The sequence below is a fragment of the Chaetodon auriga genome, chromosome 1, assembly GCF_051107435.1.
Source record: "Chaetodon auriga isolate fChaAug3 chromosome 1, fChaAug3.hap1, whole genome shotgun sequence".
Taxonomy (NCBI): domain Eukaryota; kingdom Metazoa; phylum Chordata; class Actinopteri; order Chaetodontiformes; family Chaetodontidae; genus Chaetodon; species Chaetodon auriga.
The window spans coordinates 4,963,643-4,989,872 of NC_135074.1; the positions used below are offsets into that span (position 1 = coordinate 4,963,643).

A 26,230-nucleotide genomic window follows, 5' to 3' on the forward strand; every position below is an offset into this window, starting at 1 on the left:
ACGTGGGCCTATCTAAACACAGCTTTCACATAGTCTTCTGCACATGTAGAGAAAAACAGCTTGATGCATCCTCAACATGTGGCCTTTAAATCATTCCTATAACCTAATCATACCATCTCCACTGTGACATCCTGATTACATCTACAAGATGACTTTTACAGTGGCTAAAGATCCTCTCTGGGCTCTGGTGACAGTGCACAGAAATTCACAGATGACATCCAAGCTCCCCTTCATCCTAATGCAATGTGAGTGACACAATAGAGTTTCGGTCGAGGCAGCATTGTGCAACACAACGCTGAGATTAATGAGTGGCTAACACCAGCTTGAAAGGAATGAAGTGAATTTAAATTTCTCCAAAAGTTAAAGAGCTAATGTTACAGTATTAATTTCCTCTTGAACAGTGAGTGGGAAAATATCCATTAGCAAAATTAACCACAGTTTTCTAGGTAGCTAACATTGTGCGGCTGTGGTGCTACAGTGTGGGGCCACAGCTAATGAACACACTGCAGAGGGTGATATTTCATTATACAAATTAATGCTCACATTTTAATGGGAAAGTCACATAATGAATCTAGGCTTCAGTGACAGCAATTAGAGGCCCAGATTGTCCCCTTCTGGACAAGGCACTATTTAGCAGTAAGCAGCTGTGTGTAAAAAATAAAAAGGTCCTCGCTCTTGACAATAGCCACACATAACTTCAGGCAGGGCCGCATAACCAATAAGAGTCCCTGCTCACCTTTAAATGAGGAGAGGGGGAGACAAAGAGAGGGAGAAAGAGAAAGAGGAGAGGCAGGACTTGCCCATGTCACTTAACCTTAACCTAACCTTGTAATCAGGATGAATCAAGAGGGACCTGTGATCTCCCTCTCCATTCCTCTCACCCCTCCATTCCTCTTTCTTCGTGTATCTCCCTCCTAATAGATTTCTTTCTCTCAGTGCTCCCTTTTTTCAGTTTTCCTTTCCTCCTTTTCTTATCTCTATTATACAGTATCTTCAATACAATAACACTAAATGTAATATATTTTCCATTTTGTGCACACTGATATACAAAGCCCATGCATATACTACACATTTATGATTGTCCCCTCTGTGGCAATTGAACTGTTAGTCCTGACAGTATTAGCAGCATGCGCAACTCACCACTAACCTCTTACTTAAAGGCATATTATTATTATTATTTTTTTTTTTTCCATTGTCAACAAATCCCATGAAAAGACCAAAACCAGAAATAAATTGATCCTTCTACCAGGGAGTCAAAGCCTGATATATCTTATTCCTCTGAGCTCCATTGTTGTCTAAACACTATTAAAAACACATCAATGAGGCACACTGTTGCCCTTGGTGACATGTTAATTGATGACAAGGAACACAGTTTTTGTAATATATTTGGAATTAATCCCACATACACCATCCTGTTGCTTTAAATACTCACCAGAGCACCAAATGTGTATTAATCCACAAGAAATGTACTACTTACTCCTGTCTGAGGAACATTTGCCAAAAAAATGCAGTACCCACCACATATTTGTGAGCTGTTTTTAAAGATTTGCATCTTCCCCATAAATGCATGGTCTTGGAGCTGAATGCCACAGACAGGATAGGGAAGTAGGAAAGCACTGAAAGATGGACATTGAGGGTTTTCTTCTATTCATGGGATTTATTAATAATAAGGGGAATTTAGAAAACTTCCAGCTTTATCTGGTGGACATGTTTAAAGTTCTTGTGTGCATGTGCTGTGCACCTATGGTGAGACGTTCTCCTCTGGGACAATTGAACTTTTCACCTTGATAGTATTAAAGGCACTCTCAATTCACCACTAAACACTAACTTAAGGAGATATACTTGAAACAGATGTAAAACAGCTTCTATCCATTATTCAATCTCTGAAACATCCAGCTGGCTTTTTTTTTTTTTTTTTCCATCCTTCCGGCCAAATGGAAATTCATCTTCCAGTATGTCATATCTATTAAGCCATTTTAATTGCCCCTCCGTACAGGTTTGCGGTATTTATCTTTACTTGTTTCTATGGCAGTGTCACAATTCACACAAAGCCAGATGAAATCAGTACATGCAACATGAAGTGCAAACATACTGTGGACGAGCAGATCCCAGTACAGCAATCGGGACAGGAATGATTTATAGCCACAAAGGTGTCACTTAGATGTTTATGAGCTCTAGTTTTTCCAAGTCAAAGCTAAGAAAGCTGCAGCGGTGCATTTCTTAGCCCTCTATCATTCACTTTGTCAGGAACAAAATGTCCAAAGTAGCTCAACAAAGGCAAGACGGACACCAGCAAAAAGTTTATTGTTCTATTTTTAACTCCCAAATAGCAATTTTCTGGTTTTGTGGCGGCAGTGATCTGTCATGTGGCTGGGAGGTTGTGCTGTTTGCGCTGATATCAATTAAAAGTGGATTAACGGGTACATAATGACCTTTAGCAGTAAATTGTGTGTAATGTTGCAAGGCAGGATACAGTATATTCCCCAGATGTCACACCAGGCCCCTGACGTATGATGGAGCAGATGTCTTAGCCAGTCCAAATGGCCCTCTAAGACACAAACACACACATACATACACACAGGCTCAGGCCTACAAGCATGCATAAACATGTGTTCACACACATTCCAAATGGCGCACACACACATACATAAACACACGTAGAGGCAGAAATGTACTTGTTGTCGGTCTCACTCGCTGCAGCTCTGTTTAAATGTTTCATTTTAATGCAAAACTGGACTAAACTGACCATAAACATCAAAGGAGAGTGTCAAACATGCAATATTCTGCGCTTTTCATTCTCGTTTTAGATATGTAGATGGTACATTACTCTTTATTTTCCCCCCATGAACATTAACAACCTCTTATAAGGGAAGAAAAGACCGAGGAGGAAAAAAAAAAGATCAGATCAGTCTAATTTCTGTCTAATTTGGCTCCTAGAATATCATTTTGTCCAGTTAGAGGAATTGAGAATGATCATTTGCATCAGGGACGTTTCCTTATTAAATCAGCACTGAGCCTCTGTTCGGCAGCTCACAGGAGAAGCACTTATTGGGTTAAAAGCTCATCTCGTATGGTTTATTTTAAATATACTCTATGCCTCATAGCCACTCTAGCGTAAGAGAAAAGATATCAAATCACTGTCTTTCTATCTATAGTCAGGGCTATCTGTCTCTCTGCACGCCCCCCCCCCCCCCCCCCCCCCCTCCTTTTTTGTCTCTCTTATTCTTTCTCTCTCCTCTCTTCAACATTTCCACCTTCAATTTTCTTTTGTATACCCTCCTATCCGTTTCTCTCCTGTATCAATATTGTATTGAGTTGATGTTTGTGGCCCTGTATTTGAGAACTCTGCAGTAGGTCTGCAGATCGCAGAGTCTTTTTCTGGAATGGTGCCCTCTAAATAATGATAAATTACTTGAGCAGTATGCCATTTGCTAATTATATCCATGATTTACTACACAGCCCGACTTAAATCATTCAAACCAGCCTTGCGTAACAATGCCTTTTTTTCTTTTATAAAATGGTTTCCATGTGTATAATCTAAACATTTTATGGCCATATAGTGTATATATAGAAATGCGCATACACACAAAACACTTCAATCATCCCTTTTTATTTCTTTTTCCACCAATCCTCCTCTCTTTTCACACAGTCACTGTTATCCCTTTAAAAGAAATTCTTCTCTGGGAACTTTTTATATGTATATAATAAAAAAAAAAAAAAAAAAAAAAAAATCAAGCTTAGCATTTTTCCCCTCTCTGTTCATTGTTTAATGAATCCAAATCTGGCTCAGACTCCAAGCCTATTATAATTGCTTGCAGGATGTGTTCTATTTCAACATAAGTATCATTCCAATGGAAGATCCACTTCTGGAATAATTCAGAATAATGCTGGTGTTATACCATTATTAAGAATATTCATGAATATGGATGTGCAGCATAAATAAATATATGTAAATGTTACACGACAGATTCACCCCTCTTTTACCATAATATAAATCTCTTTGATCTGTGTGTCTTGTAGTGAATCATATTGTTCTTTATCATAAGGCTTTACTGCAACAAGCATGTGGTTCACATATGTTGCCTGCACATTTCTTTTCCACTTTTTTCTAATACTCATTGACTTATTTTTGCATCCTAGTGTATCATCCATATTTTGTTCTCAGTGCACAGCAGTGTGGCAGTTGTTGGGAGATCTTATGCCGTGGCTGATTTATGCTTCCCAAGATAAACTGCAAATAGGGAATGTCCGAGAAATTGCACTCTCATCGCCAAGGCACAGGACAGACAGCAAACAAGGCCAGAAAAGAGGCATGATGACCCCACTGCAGGCACACACACAAACTCACACATCCTTGCACAGATGCACAGAGACCGTACAAACACAGATAGCATCGAGACAGTTTTGTTGTCAGTTGAAAATATTATCTCTTGTAGTGGACTGAAAGCACCATATGGTGAAATGTTTTTTATGGTGTTGATGTGAGTGATGGCTCACTTGGCGGGGCTGGATCGAGCTGGATCGACCCATATTCAGATGCCTACTCCACACCCCCACCCTCGTCCCAATACGCACACACACATGCAATAACACGCACACATCAAGTGGAGCAGAGCCGGTGTTTGTGAAAAAGCAAAAACATGGGATTGTTGGTTGGATGCAGGATGCTGTTCTTTATCACTTTGTGTTTATATATATATATATGTGTGTGTGTGTGTGTGTGTGTGTTTACTGTGTATTTCATTCTCAGCTTTATTTTTTTTTCTTTCTAAACTTCTATTTACTCTGTTTTCCATTTTTTTCTTTGCTCGTCTTTTTTCAGGAGATAGAATTGTGCTTGTGTTTTGATGCCAACTAAAAAGCAAGGCGATTGTGACATATCCTCTTTTTTATATTAGTTCATGAAATGCATATCTTTTTTGTGAGCTCTACTCATTTGACCTAATTTTCTTTGTTCGGGGAGGTTACATGACCCTAGGGTCCACATTCCCTGCTCCAATAAATAGATTTTGATATCCAGTCAATCTAATAATCAGGTTAATTATTCACTGTTTTCCCTGCCTTTCCCTTTCTGTTTCTCTGTCTCTTTCTTGGCCTCTCAGGAGAGAAACCCTACCGGTGCCCTCATTGCGACTATGCCGGCACCCAGTCTGCCAGTCTGAAGTACCACCTGGAACGCCACCACCGCGAGCGCCAAAATGGCTCCACCACCTCAGGCCCGTCCTCTGGCCACACCCCATCATCTGACCACAAAGAGGATCATGGGAAGACAGCTGGTGGTGGCATCTTTGCCCGACCAGATGTCCTCCGTAATGTTTTCAAGGGCATGCCTCCCAACCTAGACTTCAGGGCAGGTCCATTGCTGCCACATCAGTGGGCGTCGACTGGCATTATGTCTCCACACGACCGAGATCGTGAGCGGGAGCGTGGAGACCGCCGATTTGACTCCGTCTCCTCAGCTGAGAACATGAAGACTGGTGATGGCCCGTCCTCCATGGTCTCATCAGCGACAGATAGCTTCTCCGACCTAAGCAGGGCTTACCAAAGCATGATGGGAAATGGAGTCCACTTTCAAGGTTCTCTTCAAGCCTTCATGGACAGCTTCGTCCTCAACTCCATGAAGAAGGATATGAAGGACAACCAGAATCCAGTCCAGCTCCAGGCCCACTGCTACCATGATAATGGTGAGCCCAAAGCAAAGCGGGCTATCTCAGCTGACCAGGAAAAAGAGGATAAGGCAGAAACCAAACAGAACTCAGAGCCTGGCAAACCTGGGTCCCAGTATGAACCACTTGATCTGTCTGTGTCAGTCCGGCCTGAGTCTGCATCTGGATCTCTCCCCGGCTCTTCAGTCACCATCCATGATAATGTGGCGTGGCACGGTTGCCTCTTCTGCTCCTTCTCCACCTCCTCATTGGAGCTCATGGCTCTGCACCTCCAGGCCAACCACCTGGGCAAAGCCCAACCTCAGCGGTCTGATACAGGCAAGGAGCTTCATGGAGAGGCTTCTCCCACCGCCTCCACCATTCACTCCTCCAACACCAAGACTACTGGTGTGACCCTTGACAAAGATGGAGACAGAGATGGAGAGAAAAGCCAGGGAGGCTGGAACAACCACATGGACCAGCCCTACAACCCCTTCCAGAGTGACTTCTATAGGCGGTTTGGTGGTTTGTATGATGGATCCCCAAGGCCCAACCAGGCCCTTCAAGGGTATATAGCCCCAGTGGAGCAAGATCTGGAAATACCTAGCCAGACCTTTGGAGGAGCATCGTCAGCAGGGGATGACCAGATGGGGGAGAGGGGCTCCTGCGAAGACGCTGAAGAGGACCAGATTGGATCAGATGATGAGGTTATAAAGGCTGGAGTGCGCAGTGCTAGTGAGACCCCCTCAACCACTCCCAAGAGACAGCAGACACAGAATCACTCTGATGAAGAGGAAGAGGAGGGAGGAATGGCTGAAGAGGAAGATGAAAGAGATGATCATGGGCAAAAGGACATGGAGAGAGAGGAAGAAGAAAGCCCAGCTTCAGACCACCTCCAGAACCACCCGAAACAGCTCCAAGATGATTCTTCTCTGCCCCCAAGGAGTGGAGCTAGTTTGGCGGCATCTTCCTCCGCCATGAAACCACTTTCTTTGGTTCACCAAACCAAGAACCAAGCTCTGGCACTGGAGAAGCAGTGGCAGCAAGGCCTGGGCCTCCTGTCTCCCGGAGGTCCTCCAGGACTGTTGAAGGCTGAACAGCAGGCCCACCTAGAGAAGCAGATGAACATGCTGTCTGTTCTCAGAGCCTACAGCAATGACAACCTCCCCGCATTCAACGGCCTGGGAGGCGGAGCATCCACAGGGGGCATGAAGAGGCCAGATGCACCTGGTGAGTGTATTTAACCCCTAATGGCACTGTAACTGCTGTAAAGTACACCAACATATATTCACAGATACCTATACCAGCAGAAAACCGCACACATAAAAAATCATGAATACACACATCTTTGAAACACAAATTCAATTTTCCCAGCGCTGCATAGACATAAACACTAGACACACAAGACAAACACATATACATTTTTTTTCATGACACCCACAAAGGAATCTCAGACACTCACTGAAGGTCTTGAGATTGGCTCTGAAGTGATTTCAGCCTTATTTCAAGCAAGTTTAGAAGCTATCAGCCTGGCGACTAGCAACAGATTAATCTTTATTACACGTTTATATTACTGTGAGTGCAGCGCCTCCCTCCCGCTCCACAGCATGGAGGGAATAACCCTGGATGAGTCAGAGCAGGACCTCAGCTCCCCGTGCCACCTCCTGCACATGTCTCTTAACTATCTTAGCTCTCATAAAGCTGGCTCCCAAAAGCCCATTACTTTATAAGACTCGTCGATCTATGACCCTGTGAAAAATGAACTGTCAACTTTCATGATTCTGCTAAGGTTACAGCCGCTCCTTGAGACTGAAGAAGGAAGTACTTTTTCTTTTTCTTTTTTTTTTTTCTCTTTTTTACAACGCTCTTTTGCTGTTTAGGGATGGTTGCTAAAATGTCTCTACAAGAAGAAAGTAAAAACTGAGTTGGCGTTGAGCTTTGAAACACCAACTTATACACACTACAGAGAAAGGAAATGCATAAAAAGAGAAAATTACTTAGCTCTGGCAGTGTAGCCGACATCCTCTCAGTGACAACTCCTTCAGTAGGGACACATTTGAATGAGTAGGCAATCGCCTGTACTTAATTCAAACTAGCAAAGAAAAAACAATAATTAAAAATAATAAGTTTTACTATGAAAGGTAAATTCTTTTCAGTGCCAGATACAGTGTGTTTTACCTGGATTAATGTATAGTCTTTACCCAGCTGCTGCCATAAAGATGTCATATTGTTGGCAGATTTAATCTAGAAATCCATTTCTTTTGTTTTATTATTTTATTTCATCTGTTTTTTCCAGTGTTAGCTTCAATATGGCCCAATAGTCCTTTTGTGGATAAGAAAAGAATTGGACATTTTACCTGAAATGTAGAGCTCATGTTTACAGGCACACATTCATAAAGATATACATTAACCTATAATAATAGTGACCCCTTTGTTAATGAAGCATATGTTCATCTGACCTTTCCATCTGACAAAATATTATCCGTTGTCATGGAACCAGGCTCTCTGCATATCTTAACATCGTGCAAGCATTTTAACCATGCAAGACTGATATATGTTTCATTTAATAGAGAAATGCCTCTGTGTGAGAATGCCCTACTTATTGTCTAATCAGAAAGCCTGTGAAAGCGAGCTATGTAATGTGGGCAGTTCCCTTTGCAACTAGGAATGCTTGACCTTTATAGATAAGGCTCTCTCTGTGGAACAAAAGCCTTTTTTACATGTTGTTAGTTTGTCCTAGTCTGAGTCAGGCATTCATTGTAATTAGACAACCCAAAGAATTATTATGTGTCCGACTTAATGGAAATACATATACACCATGCAGATCTCTAGGATGGCACAGACAGTGTAGCTTAGAGAAAAATATAAAATAGAGAAACACAAGAAAAATCAAGATATGCTGTGCTTGCATGAATATGAGTGAGCTGTTGTACTTAATGTAACATTACCACCGATGACTTGCCCTGCCAAACTCCACTCCCATCCCAACCACCATCTATCTGTGTGCACTGCTGATATACATGTGTATCAGATAATATAACACTGTATCCTATACTGTACGTCACGCAGAGCTCTTACAGCTACTGTTACTTACTTTGAACGCATCATTTATTCCTATCTGTGTCTTATTGGGCAAGCTGAATTCACTATGAACCAGAATGATACTCTGAAAGGAAGATGCAAGAGTGGTGTGATGGGTCATTCTCAATACACACTTCCTGTGAAAGCTCAGGTTTCTTCACAGTCCATGCAAGTAAATGAACTGAAGGCTCTTAGTTGCCTGTAGGTATGAGTGTGTGTGTTTGTCAGTGTTAACCATGTGATGGACTGCATGATGTAGCCCCCATCTTAACCCACACTAACATTGATTACTAGTATTATGATCGTCCCGACTCTCCCCTGCATCCAAGTACAGTCGCAATTATTACTATCATTACAGCCACTACAAAACAGCTGCACTTCTGCTGCTACTGTAATTGCTAATGATTAGCAGCAAAATACACTTGAAGTATTAAAGTTGTTTAGTATGTAAAAGTATAATGAAGCCCAATAGTTTTTGTGAGTGAGTCCATGCAAGAGATTTTATAGAAAAATAAATTATGAAACTAGGTTAACACAAATCACAAGACAAACCAAAAGATAGTCACACAGTAACATGACCAAACTGTTTATAAGGAAATGAGGATGAGTCATATGAATGTATCCAAAAGAGTGTAAATCAGTATCCACTTCAAATGGCAGTTGGTTTTGCTGGTACACAGAAAAGAGAGGAACATTGAACAGTGAAGAGTATGGACAGCAGGAAATGAGGTTCAAACCACTGACCTAAAGTGCACATCAAAATGTTGTTGATAGCTTGTAAGCTCACCACAAGTCTAACATGAGAACTGCAGCGAGACAAAGCAAACTCACAATGCTCCATCCTCACTAAATTCCAGCTGCCAAATGCACACAAAACTGGAACAGACACATAAGTGCTTGACCAAAGTAGCGTACCCAACGGTTCCTCTAAACAAAAGGCTCAATGCACAGCACAGAGAGGAATCCAAGCTACAGCAAAGCTCAGACAAAACCAACAAAAGCAAGAGTACAAGCTACCAAGTGTCGCACACAACATTAAGGTATCAACTGATCATTGAATTGTTCTTTGCTTTACTACTACTTTACTTTAATTTGCAAAAATAGAGAAGACTGTGGCCAAAATAAATGTGCTAAAGAGTAGATTTGTCCCTGAAATGCAGTGAAGCATAATGTAGCATTAAATGGAAATAATATCTCAAAATTGTACTAAAGTTCAGTACTGGGGTAAATGTACTTCTAGCACTGATACTATTGGTACTACTGCCTCTACCTCTATTGGGACTGCCAGTTCGGCTGCACATACTACAGTTGCATAAAAATGTGAAAATAGACACACTTGTTTCATGGTAAAATGCACTTTTACAGTCCCTCTTTATGTGTCCACTTGTAAACCCCTTGTGTTGGGGGTCACCCGCAGCATGAAGAGCAACAACCACACATTCCACAGTTATTTGGTGGGTGGAGAAGGTGGGGGTAGCAAAGACGTCCGGAAAACTCAATTCAGACCTGGCAAAATGTGATTATCTGGAGTGGGTTTGCATTAGGTTTGTATGCAAATACAGCATAAATCATTAATATCGAAATTCTCCCCTGAATCTGTGGGAGCTGTTGTAGGGCACGCGCTGCACGTCTGGAGTGGCCGTCTCTTCATTAGTATGCCCAGAGGAGGGGAAAAGGGTTACAATGCGCATGAATCTACTTGCACTCTGACACATAACAGATACACACATATACAGATCCACACACACATTGTCACACGTTTGTAGTATTAAACCACACCTCCTTAAATTGGCCCAGGAATTGCATTTATCAATAAATGTCATTAACAGCAGCAGTGGCCCTGAGGTCTCTGTAATCAGACAAGGTATCTGGTTACTGAGGTACAGTACGCTGTGTAAAGATTGATATGAACCCGAACCATTTGCTGTACTGTAGATGCGTTTAAAGCAATCAATACTTGGCTGCAGCGGAGACCTATCTATAGCCATGCATTATCAAACATGAAGTATTACATTATTCAAACAGTGCTGTACATGCCATGACTGCTTGCGAACATTGCTCCTCACATCGTATTACTTACATTACCTCACCCCCCTCGTTCATTTAATATATTAAATGTGGACCAGGACTTTAGAAGGTTGAGATTGACAAGCTGGAGAGGAAGTGTTGATAGAAGTGTCGGACTTAGATGAGCGCGTTGAGGATTGCAGAGGAGAAAATGGCAGAGCTCATAGCCGAGCACCTCTCGCAATTTGAGAAGTAGGCTACATAAACAGGGACTTAGTGGATAGGAGAGAGAAGAAGAGAGGGAAATGCTGTATATTCTCACATCAATTAGACCCATCACTTCCAATTTACAAGTACTCTCACATCGTGCTCTGTAGTTCTCCTCGTAAGTGCTGTTGTTTGTTGGTGTTTGTTGTTGATAAAAACTCTCTTAGAGAGTCACCTCCTGTACACACATTAGATGACAGTAAAAAGTCTATTTCTGAAGACTTGAGAGGATGAACATCCTCTCAAGTCAACAGGATGATGGTGCCTCACTGGCTCTATGGAACAGCAAAAGGCACAGCAATGTAGCAACAGTAAAAATGTCTCAGTGAGTCTCTTGAATTGTACGGAATGACTGAGAGTCTGCTCTTGTAAATAATGTAAGCATTAAATAAGATGTAGGTTTTAGTTGAACAATATTGATTTGGAATAGAAATTCACACTCATCACTATGACACTGAAAAATAGCTTTTTGAGATGTATTCTATCTTTCATTATTTAGTATTTATTCTGTAGACATGTGTGTGTGTGTGTGTGTGTGTTTGTGTTTGTGTGTGTGTGTGACCCAGAAATGCACAGCACAAACACACTTGCAAAGCAAACAAAGCAACAGTGCATCATTGCCTCACCACACAACAGAGTTTAACCAAACTTGACTTTAAGCCGTCATACAACAAGTTTGGGCAAAGGAAGTGACAGAAGCCGGACACTGGAAACTCCACCCACTGATAAAAGTCACAGCATGTGGCTGAAATCTCAACAGAAGTCTAGTAAGTGGCCCTTAAGAAGGTCTTGTTAAGACACATTATGCTGTCGTCAACACAAAATGTGTAAAACTATTGGTTTGAATCAGTTACTTTCCCTCAATCACAAAGTCTTAAAAGCGAGAGCTCGGATGTGTTAAGCTGGTCTTTATTTTGAAGACAGTGTAATTCATTTGTTACTTACTGTTCCATCTCTGTCACTCAATCTTTTGCAACAACATCCCACAACTCCACAGGGAGAAATCCATCAGAAACACCAGGTTTTCCACAGACCCTGGCTTCAATAAATTGGAATGCAATTCAGTTACAAGTCTTTTTTGATTTAAGCAAGGGTGTGGCTATAATTAACACGCACCAATGATCCTGACTACACTGCTCGTTAGTTACTTTGACATAACCATAGCCACCTTTAATTGAAAGCAAAATAGTTTATAACACTTCTCTGCTGGTTGTTGAGAGGCAGTCGAGGAAATGTAGATAAAGTGCAACTGAAGAGAAAGTAAATAAAGCTGCTTGAGTGGAGAAAAAGGGAAAAGTAAAAGTAAGTAATGATACAGAATAATGTTAGAATGTCCAGGGGTGATTTCTTAACTCGAGTAAAAGCCCAAAGCGTTACTGGCAAAATGGTGTCCTCGAGTCAGAACAGCTCTCAAGAAAACCTGCAAAAACTATGAGGTTCATACTCACACTGACATGCACACAAGTATTAATCCCATAATGTCTACTTCTTGTCTGCATAAGTGGGAAATCCTTTTACATTGTAAACATGTTGTTGGGCTCTTTGCTGGTGCCCTGAATGTAAAACACTGCACATCTAATACAGAAATAATGAGCAAGTTACTTTTCCCCTCATGCGCTCTTGCTGTGACGCCCTTGCCCTTGGCCTTTTTGTCCTTCAACCCTTAAATTTCGGTAATGTTGTGTGTCTGTAAGCGTGTGTGTGTGCATGGGGATAAGGAAGTTTGGTTTTCATCTTAAATACGGCACTAGTTGTGTCACTAGTGGCCAATTACCTCTGTCAGAGGGAGTGCGCTCCTGCCTGCCTTCACTGCGCGGGATTTGAACCCATGAGTGCTGAGGTCACATTTTAGAACAATGCTAGAAACAGACCATCCACACACACATGCACACACATACATCTGTATACTCATGGAGAACAAGGCATGCTCACAGAGTGAAGTGTAGAATGTGTGTGTGTGTGTGTGTGTGTGTGTGTGTGTGTGTGTGTGTGAAGTTCTGCAAAGCACTGATTGTAATTAAAGACATATGGTGGGATTGGTGGGCTCACTGTGAAGCGCAGATGTAGTGGATCACAGTCGGCATTACTGGTGTAATTTTCACTTTCTCTGGTTTAAGTGGAAGAAAGGTAGGCACACATGCTGGTGTCAGTACGACACAGACACAGTAACCAAAATTGTCTCCACAAACAAGCAGCACTCACAGTTATCACACATTAATGCATCCTGGGCTTGTGTTTATCAACCTGCTAAAAATGACTGCTTGGACTAAAAGGAGGTTTCGGGGGATTTATGAGCAGAATGTGGTGATGATACTGAAAAGTATGTTTTCATGAGTATGTGCTCACCTGAAAATGAAATGTTGCGTTTTCCCTACCTTAGAATGAACTCCTTGCCAACAGAGGGACAGAGGGTGTAAGTCCTCTTCCAATGAGTCTGCCATGTTTCTACAGAAGCTCAGGATGGACAAACAAACAGTGGCTCTAGAGAGCACCTTTTGCGTATCTTGCAAGTTTCACAGCCACCATAGGTTCTCCTACATGCTTGGTGAGGGAGGGGTGAGGCAAGGGGTATTCAGTTAGTTGAAATATGCAACCTCACCGCTGGATGCCACTAAACCTTTAACGGAAAGATAAAAATCATCTATCCAGAAACAAATAAAAGCTGTTTGTAAAATTTCATCAACACCCGAGACATGGTTTGGAATGACTGTATAAAATCATTGGACATGATGAATAATATTAACTGACGCAAAATGGTCACAGTAATTCGGAATAGGTTATTTTTAGCATACTATTTGCATTTGATTTGAACGTTTGATAGAATGTTACACCACCTTTTATCAGGGGTGGTAAACAACAGGAATAACGTGTTTTGACACTGATTTTGTTTGCAATCACTTTGCATTCTTCCTCATTGTCTAAATCCTCCCTATTATATGATTTCTCAGATGTATGTCATCTACCAGCTGCAGGAGTTCTTTCCTGATCCATCCTGGTTCACTTATTCTTTCCATTTCAGCCAATTTTATTTTATTTCATCAAACCCTATTTATATAAGTACAGTATGTATCTCCTTAATTTCATATGTTTATTCATACGTGTTTATTAAATATAAAGAAATACGCACAAATATAATGAAGATTGAATATTTTTACATAAAGTAGGTATAGCCTGACCATCACTGTCTCCACACAACTGGACTCCTTTTTCATATACAACATCCCTTTTATCTCTGTTCTGTCTGACCGATCGAAGCTCGCACACCTGCATGCGTGCATTCACACTCACAAACACACACACACGCGCACACCCACTCACATTTAAAACTTGTGATAATGCAAAACCTGGTAATTGCCAATAATATTGTCCTCATCAGGTGGTTAATTACCATGAATTTGGTTGCTGTTGTCTCCAGCAAACATGTGCACACACACATAAACACTCACACAAAATGCTTTGACAAGTGCAAAAGACCTAGGGTACTTATTGCTCCCAGACACCCCTGTGTTTACTAATGAGCCAGACAGATAGCTTACCTGCATAGCAGAAAATATTCTGTACACTTAAAAATAGGTCTGAGCGTTCAGAAAGGTGACACCCGAGGATCCAAGTCGGGGCAGGGAGGGACAAATCTATTTAGATGACGCATAAAGGCCATTGATAGAGAGGTATAAAAGTTGCGATCATTTATTTAGCCACTAGACTCTAGTTGTTAAAATGGTCAGTGGTTAAAAGTCTCTTTTCTGATGGGGTACACACAAACTGATAGAAATCCAAAACAAAACCAGATGAACATCTAAACTCTTTGTCATACTTTTGTCCTTTCATTGTGGCTGCACCATTATTTCTGTTTCCTTCCCATGTTCAGTGTAGACAGTTCTACAATACAGTACTACAAAAGCATCAAGGACATCCAGTACCATATAGCTGTACGCTTTGCTTTCTTGGAAACATCTGAAAATCTTTTGTTGCACACTGTCAAATCCTGTAGTATTTGACTTCAGCAATGCTGTAAGCTTCAATAGGTTAGACTGTTCAATGATTCTTCCAGTCATCACTGACAGTGCGCTGACACCCACGCAAAAAAGCAGGGTTGTCATCTCTTAGTTAAAGGACAATTTTCATTCATTACAACTTGGTTCTCATTTTTGTGGTTTTGGCCCTTGTTTTTATCGGTCATGGTAGCATTATACTCACCAAAGTAATTGCTGAGATCTGGGAACACTGCAGCATCTCTATAGCAATGTCCAACAGGGCAAGACACAGAAACAGTTGTGCAATCAGTAACATTGTAAGAAAAGCTCATAGTTTAGGCCTATCATTGAGATTATTTGGAGGTAAAGGTGAATGTGGGTTATTCCACACTGCACAGGAAAACCATGTGCGTGCACAGCTATAGCAAAGCAGTAGGTCAGAGTTGAAACAGGAAGTCGTAGATATTCAGTTCACCTCTGTTTTCCCTTCTTAAAGCCTACCACTTAAGTAGAGGTGTGCTTAATGCGAGCCTGTGTAACTTTTACCTAACAGCAGCCATTGTGGCCACAAGTGACCATTGCAACCTATTGACAATTATTATAAAAAAGATTAACAGTAGCAAAATTAGAAGAAAGCAATTAAATGAGCAGACCAACTCTGTAATTTCACTTACACAATATCTCCTGAACTTTTGCCAACATCAGCTATCATCAGCAAACTGGTCATATCAGAGGGCAAAAGTCCTTAAAGAGAGAAACACTGAGTTCTTTATTAAACTTGTAATGTGGAGAAGATTGTGTTATTTCATCTTTAAAGCGCCACACAGTCTTTGTTGAAAACTTGTCACCTGACTCTGAGGTTATCTATCTCAGTCAGGTATCTGTCTCAGTTCTCTTTAGCATTCCTAGATCTCAGAAATTATGTTCCAAAATGCAAGAACAAGTGCTAAGTTGTAATAAAACAAAGTGATCTTGTCAGAAATCGTGGCTGTGTTTTCTTACAGAATCAAATGTGTGGTCTGATGCTAGTAACATGGTTGTGGGTCACAGAATGTCAGTGTCAGGTCGTGCTTCTCCCTCAAACTCTCGGTTGTGTCAGTGGACCAGACTGTTCAGATAAATCATTTATTGGCGGCAAATTGAATTGCAGGCTTGCAAAGGTTCTTGTAAACAGCTTAACCTGATTAAAACTTCAACCGGAGTTTGACCAATATCTGAGTGAGAGTGCATGGAAACTGAACCACTGATGTTTCTCTGTTCAGACCAAAGCAAGTCCATTAGCACTTCTTCCTCTCTTCTTGGATCTCGGCGTTTCACTTTCCCACACTCCAGGATCCTCCCTTTTCTTTATCTCTCGCTCTCTGTCTTTCTTTCTCTCCTTGTTGCTGGAGGGCACGGGCTCCTCTAGTGATTAAGCCGTCTGGAGGCCTGTCTATCTGTCTTTTACTGAGAAGAAGAAGACGACTGTTGGTGAAACACTTCCCCAGGCTTTCATTGTGTGCCTCTGCCATGCCGAGATGACAGCTTTTTGACGTCTGGTGAAGGCGAGGTGCTATTTCACATGTGCTACAACATTGGCTGTTTAACTTGTGCCGAGGTGAATTATCACCTTGTCACCCCAAAGTGCAAATAGTGTAGTTTTCAAAGAGCAATTAAGTGTAATAGGTGCTGTCAAGCCCTAAGGATGGTACCTGTTGCTCACTCTCTCTGCTTCTCTTTTCTCCTCTGCTGATGTGATAACTCTAAAAATATTTTGACCTCGCTAATTCCTCAGATATTAACTGCTGCGCCTGCTGAAAGGTCCTTTTTGAAAAGGCTTCATATTTTCTTCCCATTCTCTCTCTCTCTCTCTGCCATAAGCACTAATACCGCCGATGATATTGGCCACATCACGTTTCCTGGAAGTACAGTACAGTGAATGAAGGGCAGTATCGAGTTGCCCTTGAAGAGGAAATGGAGACGAATGCTGGAGATTGCAAAGTTACATGACAATTATTCTATTCATTATTTTAGAAACGGGATGGGGAAACAGGAGAGAAGACAGCGTGGGAGCTGGAAGGTTACTGGGAACTGGAGATCACATTCTATATGTGTGTGCATGTGTGTGTGTGTGTGTGTGTGTGTTCACATGCAAATCAAGTGCTTTTATGTATATATGCAAGTCTGCATACCCTGTCCCCCCCATGCACACTCATAGCCACGTCAGTGCACGTTGTATTCAATATTGCAGAACATGAAACAATGGGTTATAAATTGGCCTTCCAACCCGATATATTTGACATGATCTCTGCTTCCCATCTCGTTAGTTTGCTGTTTGTTTCTTTTCTTCCCTGACTCCTGTAGACTTTGTTCAGTTTGAGTTGCTCCTCTTAAGAATGCAACGTTCCCTTCCCCAGGCGCCCCGGAGATGTGAGGAGGACGCCTCAGAGGAGTTGTACTCAAAAAGCTCCTCATCCTCCGAGGGAGAGACAGAGAGAGACAGTAGAGACAGAGACAGAGAGAGAGAACAGTACCGCCAGGCAAAGACACACAGGCATAATAACTACACTTACACAGCTAGTCGACACATAATGAGACAATGCCGCAGCAACTTCAAGGAAAAACACAGATATATAAAAAACAACAGAGAGTAAGGCAGACAGAGAGGGAAACAGGGGGTTGAGGGGGGTAAAAAAAAAAAAAAAAAATGAAGAAACTATGTCAACTTTTATTTCCTCTGTTATTCCACATCAATGGAGGCATGCAGTGATACTAATAAAAACAAAAAAATATACACAGGTATAGACACATAGGCAGCAAGTTGGCGTGTTTGAAAAGCTCTGAGGCAATTAAAGACAAATAACTTGCATTATTTCCCGTAGTGAAGGATGATCCCGACCACTCGCTAAAAACATGTTTGATTTAAACATCAAAAAGCGCCAAGAAACAAATAAATAAGACTCAAATAAACAAAGTTGCGCAGGGGAGAAAAAAAAAGAAAAAAAAGAAAGAAACAGAGAGATAGAGAGAGAGCACAAACCGCGGGGGGAATAAGAAAAAGAATAGCGAGCATCGAGACAAATAAGCCAGCAATATTATAACATTAGCAGTTAGAAAATACACTTAATTCCTCGGCAGAGATGGATATAAACTGCATTGTTGCGTTGCAAATCCCAGCGACTGGATTTAAACTGCTGCATTGTTTTATTAGGGAAATATGGGGGTGGAGGAACACTGCTTGTTCTAATTACAGTGATTTAATCAGGATTAGAGAGGTTACCTGGATGAGGCTAGGGGGCATCCATGGCAAGGGCACATGCTTTTAGACAGACTGGTAACATGCAGTGGGATGTTTCACAGAGCTGGTCCTTATCAAAACTCATCTGCGACAATGACTTCAGCTTCTAAAACAATGACTTTCTTTGCTCTTGCATGAGTAAACACTGGCCTATTGTTCTGCCTCTCTTTCCCTGCTCTCTCTGTCTTTATTTCTTTTCCTTTTTTTCCCCCCCCTCCTGCCTAGTTAAACAGCAGGCAGAGGGAATCCATTTTAATCTGATTAATAACTTGGTTGATCACATATAACCCAATTTTCATTCAGTGCCGCCCTTGTCTGCGCGGCCACACCCACGCTGACCTTTGGACTCGCCACAGTAACAATAAAGCACAATAAGCACCATTGTCCTGTCAAAAAAGCTGAAGATGTTTTACATCATTACAAAAATTTTATGTCCCATCGTTTTAAATGGGATGCTTTCCACAAAAGGCCAGGCATGCAGTTGAGTGTGTGTGTGTGTGTGTGTGTGTGTGTGGGGGGGGGGGGGGTTATTACAAGTGGGATTCGAGTTTCCTGGGTCGCAGGGATGGGAACAACTTTTCTCATGCATTCACAGTAATATGAATCGTCCTTTTAAAACAGATATGGTTACATATTAGTTTTGAAAGGTACAGTAACTGGCTCAGCGTTAAGCTGCCCTCCAACACTGGGGCTCTTTGTTCCCTGGCCGAGCTAATAACTGGCCCCTGATCCTCATCTCTTACTGGTTGCGGAAGAACACTCTCAACTTTTTTTTTTCTCCATCTTTTTCCCCCTGAATGTATCTTTGATTACACCGTTATATGAGCTTCGTTTTGTCATTTCAATTTCACTCGATGTGTTTAGCGCTGAGAGATTTGTATTCAGGATTGGCAATTATGATTAGAATGCCACAAAGTAAGCCTTGTGAGTTTTTGCAATGACAAGTGAAAGAGAGAGAGAGAGAGAAAAAAATACCCTTCCTCCCATTCTCTCCCTCCTTTTCTCTCTCACACATACACACACAGGAAATATGAATCAAATATTCATGAAGTGGGCTGAGGTTTTCATACACCCATATGCTTCCTCATTCAAGCAGCTTGCAGTGGACAGAGGCATCCATCCAGCTTGTATGACACAGCCGAGTGTGACAGAGAGCATGACAACACCCCTCCGCCACCTATCACCACTACCGCTGCCATCACGATAATCATCAAATAGGTCATAGCAAACATGCACTCCTCTCCTCCGCTCCTCTCTTTTTCCTTTGTCCTTGTTGCCCTCCGCTGTACCCCACGACTTCCTCTTTCAGTTAATAATCTGTTGTGAGAGAGATGAGTCCTCCTAGTTCCGTGATTCACTGGCCAGGAATCCTTGTAAAATCAGGGCGCCGTGCATTCGCCAGTTTCCAGAAATTGTAAGAACTTTATGGTTTATAGTTTTTTATTATCCCTCGGCAGGAATGAAAAGGGTGCTGAAAGAGGAGGGGTCCGGGGATGGGGGGGGGGGGTGGTGGTGGTGGTGGGTGGATTAAAACTGGAGGGATTAGCACCATACTTTAAGATAAATCTTTTTTAATGTGAAACCTCATCCCCGCTCATTCTGGGGTAACCACTCTTATTAACTGCTTTTCTATCACTCCCTTTTGTGCGGCCTATTTTTTCGCTGAGCAACTTTAAGTACAGGCTTTTGGACACGGCCGTGCACCGCCAACTCTGCCAGTTACACAAACAACGTCCCTTTTTAAGCTTTTAAACACAGAACAATGGCAAAGCACATAGCTGCGCACATTAATGCTTTTGTATATGGGAGGGAAAGAAAAAAAAGGCAAGAAAGCAGAGAAGAAAAGAGATAAGCAGAGCTTGGCTGAGCTGCCCCTCCATCCCTCCGTCTCTCTTTCTCTCTCTCTCTCTTTTTTCTCTTTCTCCCTCTCTCCATCGCTGCGAAAAAAGGAATCTCTCTTTCCATCATCAAATCCAGGCTGATCTGTATGTGTCGGGGGCTAAACAGACAAACATCATATTCTCAGTCTCCAGACTCTAATTGACTGAACAAGGATTGGTCACACTTTTAAGAAGCGTTCCATAATGGATTTCCATGTTTGTGCCTCTTTTAACTGGCAGCGCGAATGGAAGGCATAAATGTTGTCTTTATTACCGAAAACAACAGCCCTCTCTCTTTCTGTCTCCCTCTATCTCTCCGCATCTTTTTTTTTTTTTTCTCTCTCGCCGTAAAAGATGATTTCAGTGCGACGGTCGGCATTCATTGCAAGGTCAACGCTGCCTGACAGATGACAAACGATCTCAAGATGGCCACATCATCTGTCCTGTAGTTGTTGTGTGCAAAAGAGATGAATGCATCTCTTTTTTTTCTTCTTTGTTCTTCTCCACTTCTTTAATTTCATTATCACGTCATGGGGGCAGAGTGACAAAAACAGCCACCTGATTATCCGTGGCACCGGCGAGAAGTGCTTCCAGGCCAAAAGCAAACGGGGGGAGGAGGAGGTGGAGGGGGGGGGGGGGGGGGGGGCAAACGAACAAGAAGGGAATCTTTTCAAAAAATCGGCACTTATCGTGTTTCTGTATCAAGAAGCAGACTTGGCAAGAGGTGGGGATTCAGTATTATGGACAAGCTGCTCATCAGATGGGAGTTGGGTTTATTTCTGTGGCCCACCCTCCCTCCCCCCAGTTCCCCTCTATCCATCCATCCCTCCCTCCTTCCCATCCACTGCCACCCCTCTTGTTTGCTTCCAATCCAAGATGTGTCTCATTTTCTCTGACTGGACAGCTACATCAGAAATGCCCAAAAGAACTTGGCATCTTTCTGTGGACAGAACACAACTTTTTATTTAAATTATGTGATTGATTCTCTCACTGTTCATTGTTTTTTCTTCTTCCCTTCATCTTTTTTTTTTTTTTTTTTTCCTCATGCTCATTATCTGCACTATGGAGGACAGGATACACACACATGCATGCACGCACGCACACACACACGCACAGAGCTAAACTCCATCTCTGCGAGTGACGGCCACTTTTGACAAAACACTAAGTGCATTTCTTAATTATCTGACTTCTCTCTAATACTGTTGTCATCTCGCAGACAATCCCTCTCCTCGCTCTCTGATGTTGTTATTATGTTCTCATTTGGACGTCGGCTCTCTGCAGGTAGTCATCCCCCGCCACCCCTCACAGTATCCCCCCTCCTCCTCTCACACACACACACACACACACACACGCTTCTCCTCACTGGTCCTTGTTAAACTTTGCTTCGTCGCCATATGTATTGTCAAAAATGTAGAGCATGACTGGATTGGAGTGGTATCAATTTGTCGAACAACATTTTGTGAATTATAAAGATTTCTCTTTTTTGTTGTTGTTGTTGAAACCACACTTTTGTCCACACACGCACACACACACACACACACACACACACACACACACACACACACACACACACACACACACACACACACACGATATGACCGCTGGAAGCAGTCAATAGGCTGAAGGGTTTGATGTGGATTAGCAGACTGTACAGCAGATAGGGGAATGGAAGACAGAAGATCATGGGGGGTGTCTTTCTCCTCCTTTACAGATGAATCCATCCCATGCTCAACACCATCCCACCGCCCTTCCTCTTCTTCCTTTCATCATTTGACAAAAGGAAAAAAAAAGAAGCTTGGCTTGTTAATTAAGAAAACAAATATTGAGCAACTTTATCAGAAGTGAGGCAGCAGGCACAACTTTTTTTTTTTTTTTTTTTTTTACATGATTTTTTACTCTTTGCTTTGTTTCCCTCTTTGTGAAAGAGTGCCGTCAGCTTACCTGAAGTTTTATGAGAACACGTCTTTCTTCCAGGCTGTTAGCTTGAACACAGTGCAGCGAGTTTTTTTTTTTTTTTTTTTTTGGGAGGGGATTGTCTGCTCATTTCCATTTAGCATTTAAAGTTTACAGAGAAAATGCGGGAAGCTACCGTCTCCATGCAAATCTTAGACCCTTTTTTAGTGTTTTCAGTAACTCAGGTATGTTCAATCTATCCAGTGTGCTCCTACTGTAGATTCCCTTGCACAATAAAGTGGGCCACACTAGTCTATTGGCTTTTTGGGGCCTTGAATGCAGAGGTTGCAGTATTGGATCTTACACCTATTGAAGCTGACGCAGTATAACAAAGCGTGCAGGGCCAAAAGTAATGATCATATACAAATATCAATATGAGAAAGAGTGTGTGCTAAAGAAGACGCATTGCTATTGATGTTTAAATAACTGTAGTGTCAGAGAGATGGAGAGAGGGGGAAAAATGTGAATCATATTTTCTCACTGTGTCTTGTGGGCTGGAAAAAAAAAAAAAGCACTTAATCGAACACACCTCACGAGGTGCACACAGTGAAGCCAGTGGCAAGATAAAAACAGCACCTCTGTCTTTTCTCTTTCTCTGTGCTGGGTGGACAAAACTACAAACAAATATATAATCAGTCAGTATGCCATTTTTGCTGTGAGACGCATTATCTGCCGGCGTTGCCGCTCAATCCGGAAAGAGACAAAGAGGAGAGTGTTTGACAATGCAAACTCCGATGATAAAAACCAGAAAAAATTTATGTCTTCAAAAGTGTTTTTTTTTTTTCCACTCCTGTGTGTGTCTTTTAATTTGTCTGGGCAAACGCAGCTGTATTTGCATTTCAAATACTCATATTTGAAGAGGGTGGTTTAAATGCCAAGACGCGAATTGATGACAATCACCTCGACTCAAAAGCATCGGCAAAAACCCTTTCTCTTCGCTGCTGGCATTAAAACTACACCAGCGGCCGCAGCGCAAACACAATACAAATATATATTTATCTTGCCTAACTCCTTTCTTCCTCCATCAACCTTTCTCTCGCTCTCTCTCTCTCTCACTCCATCTCATTATTTTAGTATCACTTTACATTTGAATATCAGTTTCTAAATTCGCAGGGCAACAGTGTGTGAGCCGCCGCTAACAAACTAAAATAAGAGAATAGTCAGCGGGGTTCAGAATGAGGAGGAATTGATTCAACTGCAAACAGTTGGGGTGCATAAACACTTTCACACACACACGCACACACACTCATACGCACTGCCTCCTCCCCTTTCGCTGCCTTTTCATCACTTTTCCATATTCATTTCTGTAATTTACAGTAAATCCAATAGCTGTCAGTCACACACACACACAGGGAAAAAAAAAAAAAAAAGAAAAAAATGCTGTAAATTTACAGCTTAGGGAAACAGCTGCTGCAACATTTACAGCAAAGACCACTCTAAAATATTAAAGATGTGTCATCACCGGCGCTCGGCCCCTGCATCTGTAACCATCTGCTTTCTATTAAAACATTACACCCAAAAAAAGCACATGCAGCCGCTCGCTCGCTCGCTCGCTCGCTCGGCGATGCTATTTCCAGCCTTTTTTTCTTCCTTTCTTTTCAGATCTGCTTGATCTGGGGGAAACTGCACTGGCACAGACAAACAACCTTTTGAGTCCCGCTGAACTCAAAAAAACAAGTTCCTGAATATCTGCTGGAGCTGTTGTACAACCTCTGCTTTCAAGCAGCTGATATGAAATACAACAGGATACTGACAGATCAAAAAGTGCACGACTACAGAGGTCACAGGTTCAGAAGTTTAAGGCAGTCCTGCCTTCTGTGCAGTTCACTGAGCGCAGTTCACCACCTGTTTAGACTGAGATACATTATCCTGAGCTCCATCCATAGCGCATCATGCTGGTGTCTGTTAACATGTTTTCGGGGCTTACTTTATCTGAAATTATTATTTCTTCTTTTACAATTCTATCTTCCCTCTGATGAATGATAACCGGAGGTCACGTACACAACCCTCCTTTTGATTTATTTCATTACATTACTGGTCCTGTCCGCGTGGCCTTGAGTAAGACACTGAACCCTCCAGTTGCCATGACTAAGAGCATCAGCTAAATGTCTAAAATGTAAAATTACAGTCCTCTCTTCCCTGATGTCCTTGGGTTACTCAGGGGTGTGGAGGCGTACAATGACTCAGACTGTTTGGGGCGATGACATCTGTCCTGTTAGAACAGATAGAGAGAGAAAAGAGGAGAGTGAGAGCTGGGCTTCTGAAAGCAGCGTCACAAAATATTATGTTACAACTGAACAGAGAGCGATGGGAGGAGAGACTTATGGGCAGAGTCAAAGGTAAACAATTACAACATCGTGACTCACTTTTTTGGAGAGCGGCTAAAGGAAGATCATCTCTCCCACTTAATAGGTAATTTCCTTTGTCTCCTGAGAATGGTATCACATGTTGCTGCCTTCGACGGGGTGGTCTGCCGAGGTAAACGGCAAACGAGACAGAGGGAGAAAAAAATTACAGATTGAAACTTGGCTGGAAAAGTTTCACAACAGCGTTCTTTGAGAAACATTCTGTTCAAATTAAACAAGTGCCTGTTTGTGAGGAATGTAACAACAGATTCAGAGGGACATTTCCCAGTTTCTCTCTCTGCTTTTTTCTTTTCTTTCTTTCTTTTTTTTTTTTTTTTTTGATATGTCTTGCTTTCTGTCATCTTCTCTGTGCAGAACTAGCTGTCCATTTGGGGGCCGATCTCTTCCTTCATTTGCAACCACATCCCCCCTCTCGTTTTCCTTTTCTCTCTTTATGTCTCTCCGTTACTCTCCCTTGTGATGTCACTATCTCGGCGTGAATCATTAGGATATCAGTGTTCAGCCAGTGACAGAAAGCGCATGATTAACAAGCTCTCTTGTTTTTCCTCTCCTCTTTATCCTCCTCCCTTTTTTCTGAAACGAGGACTCCCGCTGCTCCCAACGACGTTTCTCCTCATTCCACCCCCCCTCCTCATCATCCCTCCTTCCCTTCTCTTCTTCCCTGTCGTGGATGGCAGGGAGTCACAGGTGTGTGACAATAATTACACATACACTCAGAAAAAAATAATGTCGTTTCCTCCATTTAATAAGTTTGCAGTAAAATAGGCAGGGAGATAGAGAGAGAGGCAGAGAGCTCGAATCTTATCGGATACCCCAACCTCTAACTTAATCATATGGCTCTTAAGAGCAGCCTGCCACCAGCTGGGGCTCTGTAATATGCATGCAATGTGTGTGTAAAACGATACGCTTTAATTTTGAGCCCACTTTAAGCAGCAACAAAATCTGTTTATATGGGAGACATTTAAAAAGAAGAGAGGGATGGAGGGAGGGTGAAAAGAGGATTGGGTTAACTCTTGCTCTCCAGGCCTGACAAAAGCCATCTGTCGGGTGTCAACCAGTGTCACTGTACGCTGTAATGTACAGGGAGTGGAGAGCAGACAGGGAAAAAAGTTCACTTACTTTTTATATAACAACGGATTTAAACTGAGTCGGAGGCGGCTCACAGTCCGATGTGTCTCGTTTGAACCTGTTTTCTTTGGTTATGTCGGCTAAAGTTGCTTTAAAGCCGGACTTGAAGATAACTTTTGAAATGAGAAAATACACATTCTCTCGCTTACAAGTTTAATTCAGGGGCACTAAAACACACGGTTTCTCAGTTCGGTGCACTGCCTGGTTTAGCTGCTATGACTCCTCTTGGTCTGGTATGACGAGTAGCTTACAGTGGCTAAAGTTAGCTAATGTTAACAAAAACCTGACATAGATGTTGGCGTCTAACTGAGTCAGTTTGGTGACTTTCTGACTCTTCAGTGCTTGTGCTGCTGCTTCTTCCTCCAAAGTAAACAGAGGCATGACCTTTAAAAATGATGCGATTCTGACGATTCTGTGATGTCACATGACTGTTACAAATTAGTTTTAGAAAGAAATGGTTCACATGTGTCCTCTGATGTGCCATCGCTGTACAGTGTATGGTTTGGTTAGGTTTAGGCACAGACAGTTCATGGCTTGGTGTGACATACCTGCTTGGAAATGTTAAGAAAAAGCTTGTGTTTTGGGTGAAAAAGGAAAGTACATCCGGTGAGATAACCGTCATAATGATGGTTAAAACTACTTGGTCATGGTT

At 42.0% G+C, this 26,230-nt stretch overlaps 1 protein-coding gene across 6 annotated transcripts in view; it reads left to right on the plus strand.

The window, feature by feature from the left end:
* znf536 (zinc finger protein 536) overlaps positions 1–26,230 on the plus strand; it is a 234,253-nt gene that overhangs the window by 150,740 nt on the left and 57,283 nt on the right. For all 6 annotated transcript variants that reach the window (XM_076733827.1, XM_076733745.1, XM_076733908.1 and 3 more), the window contains one exon: positions 5,103–6,875. In XM_076733827.1, the coding sequence (XP_076589942.1) occupies positions 5,103–6,875 (1,773 nt within the window). The remainder of the gene's footprint in view (positions 1–5,102; positions 6,876–26,230) is intronic.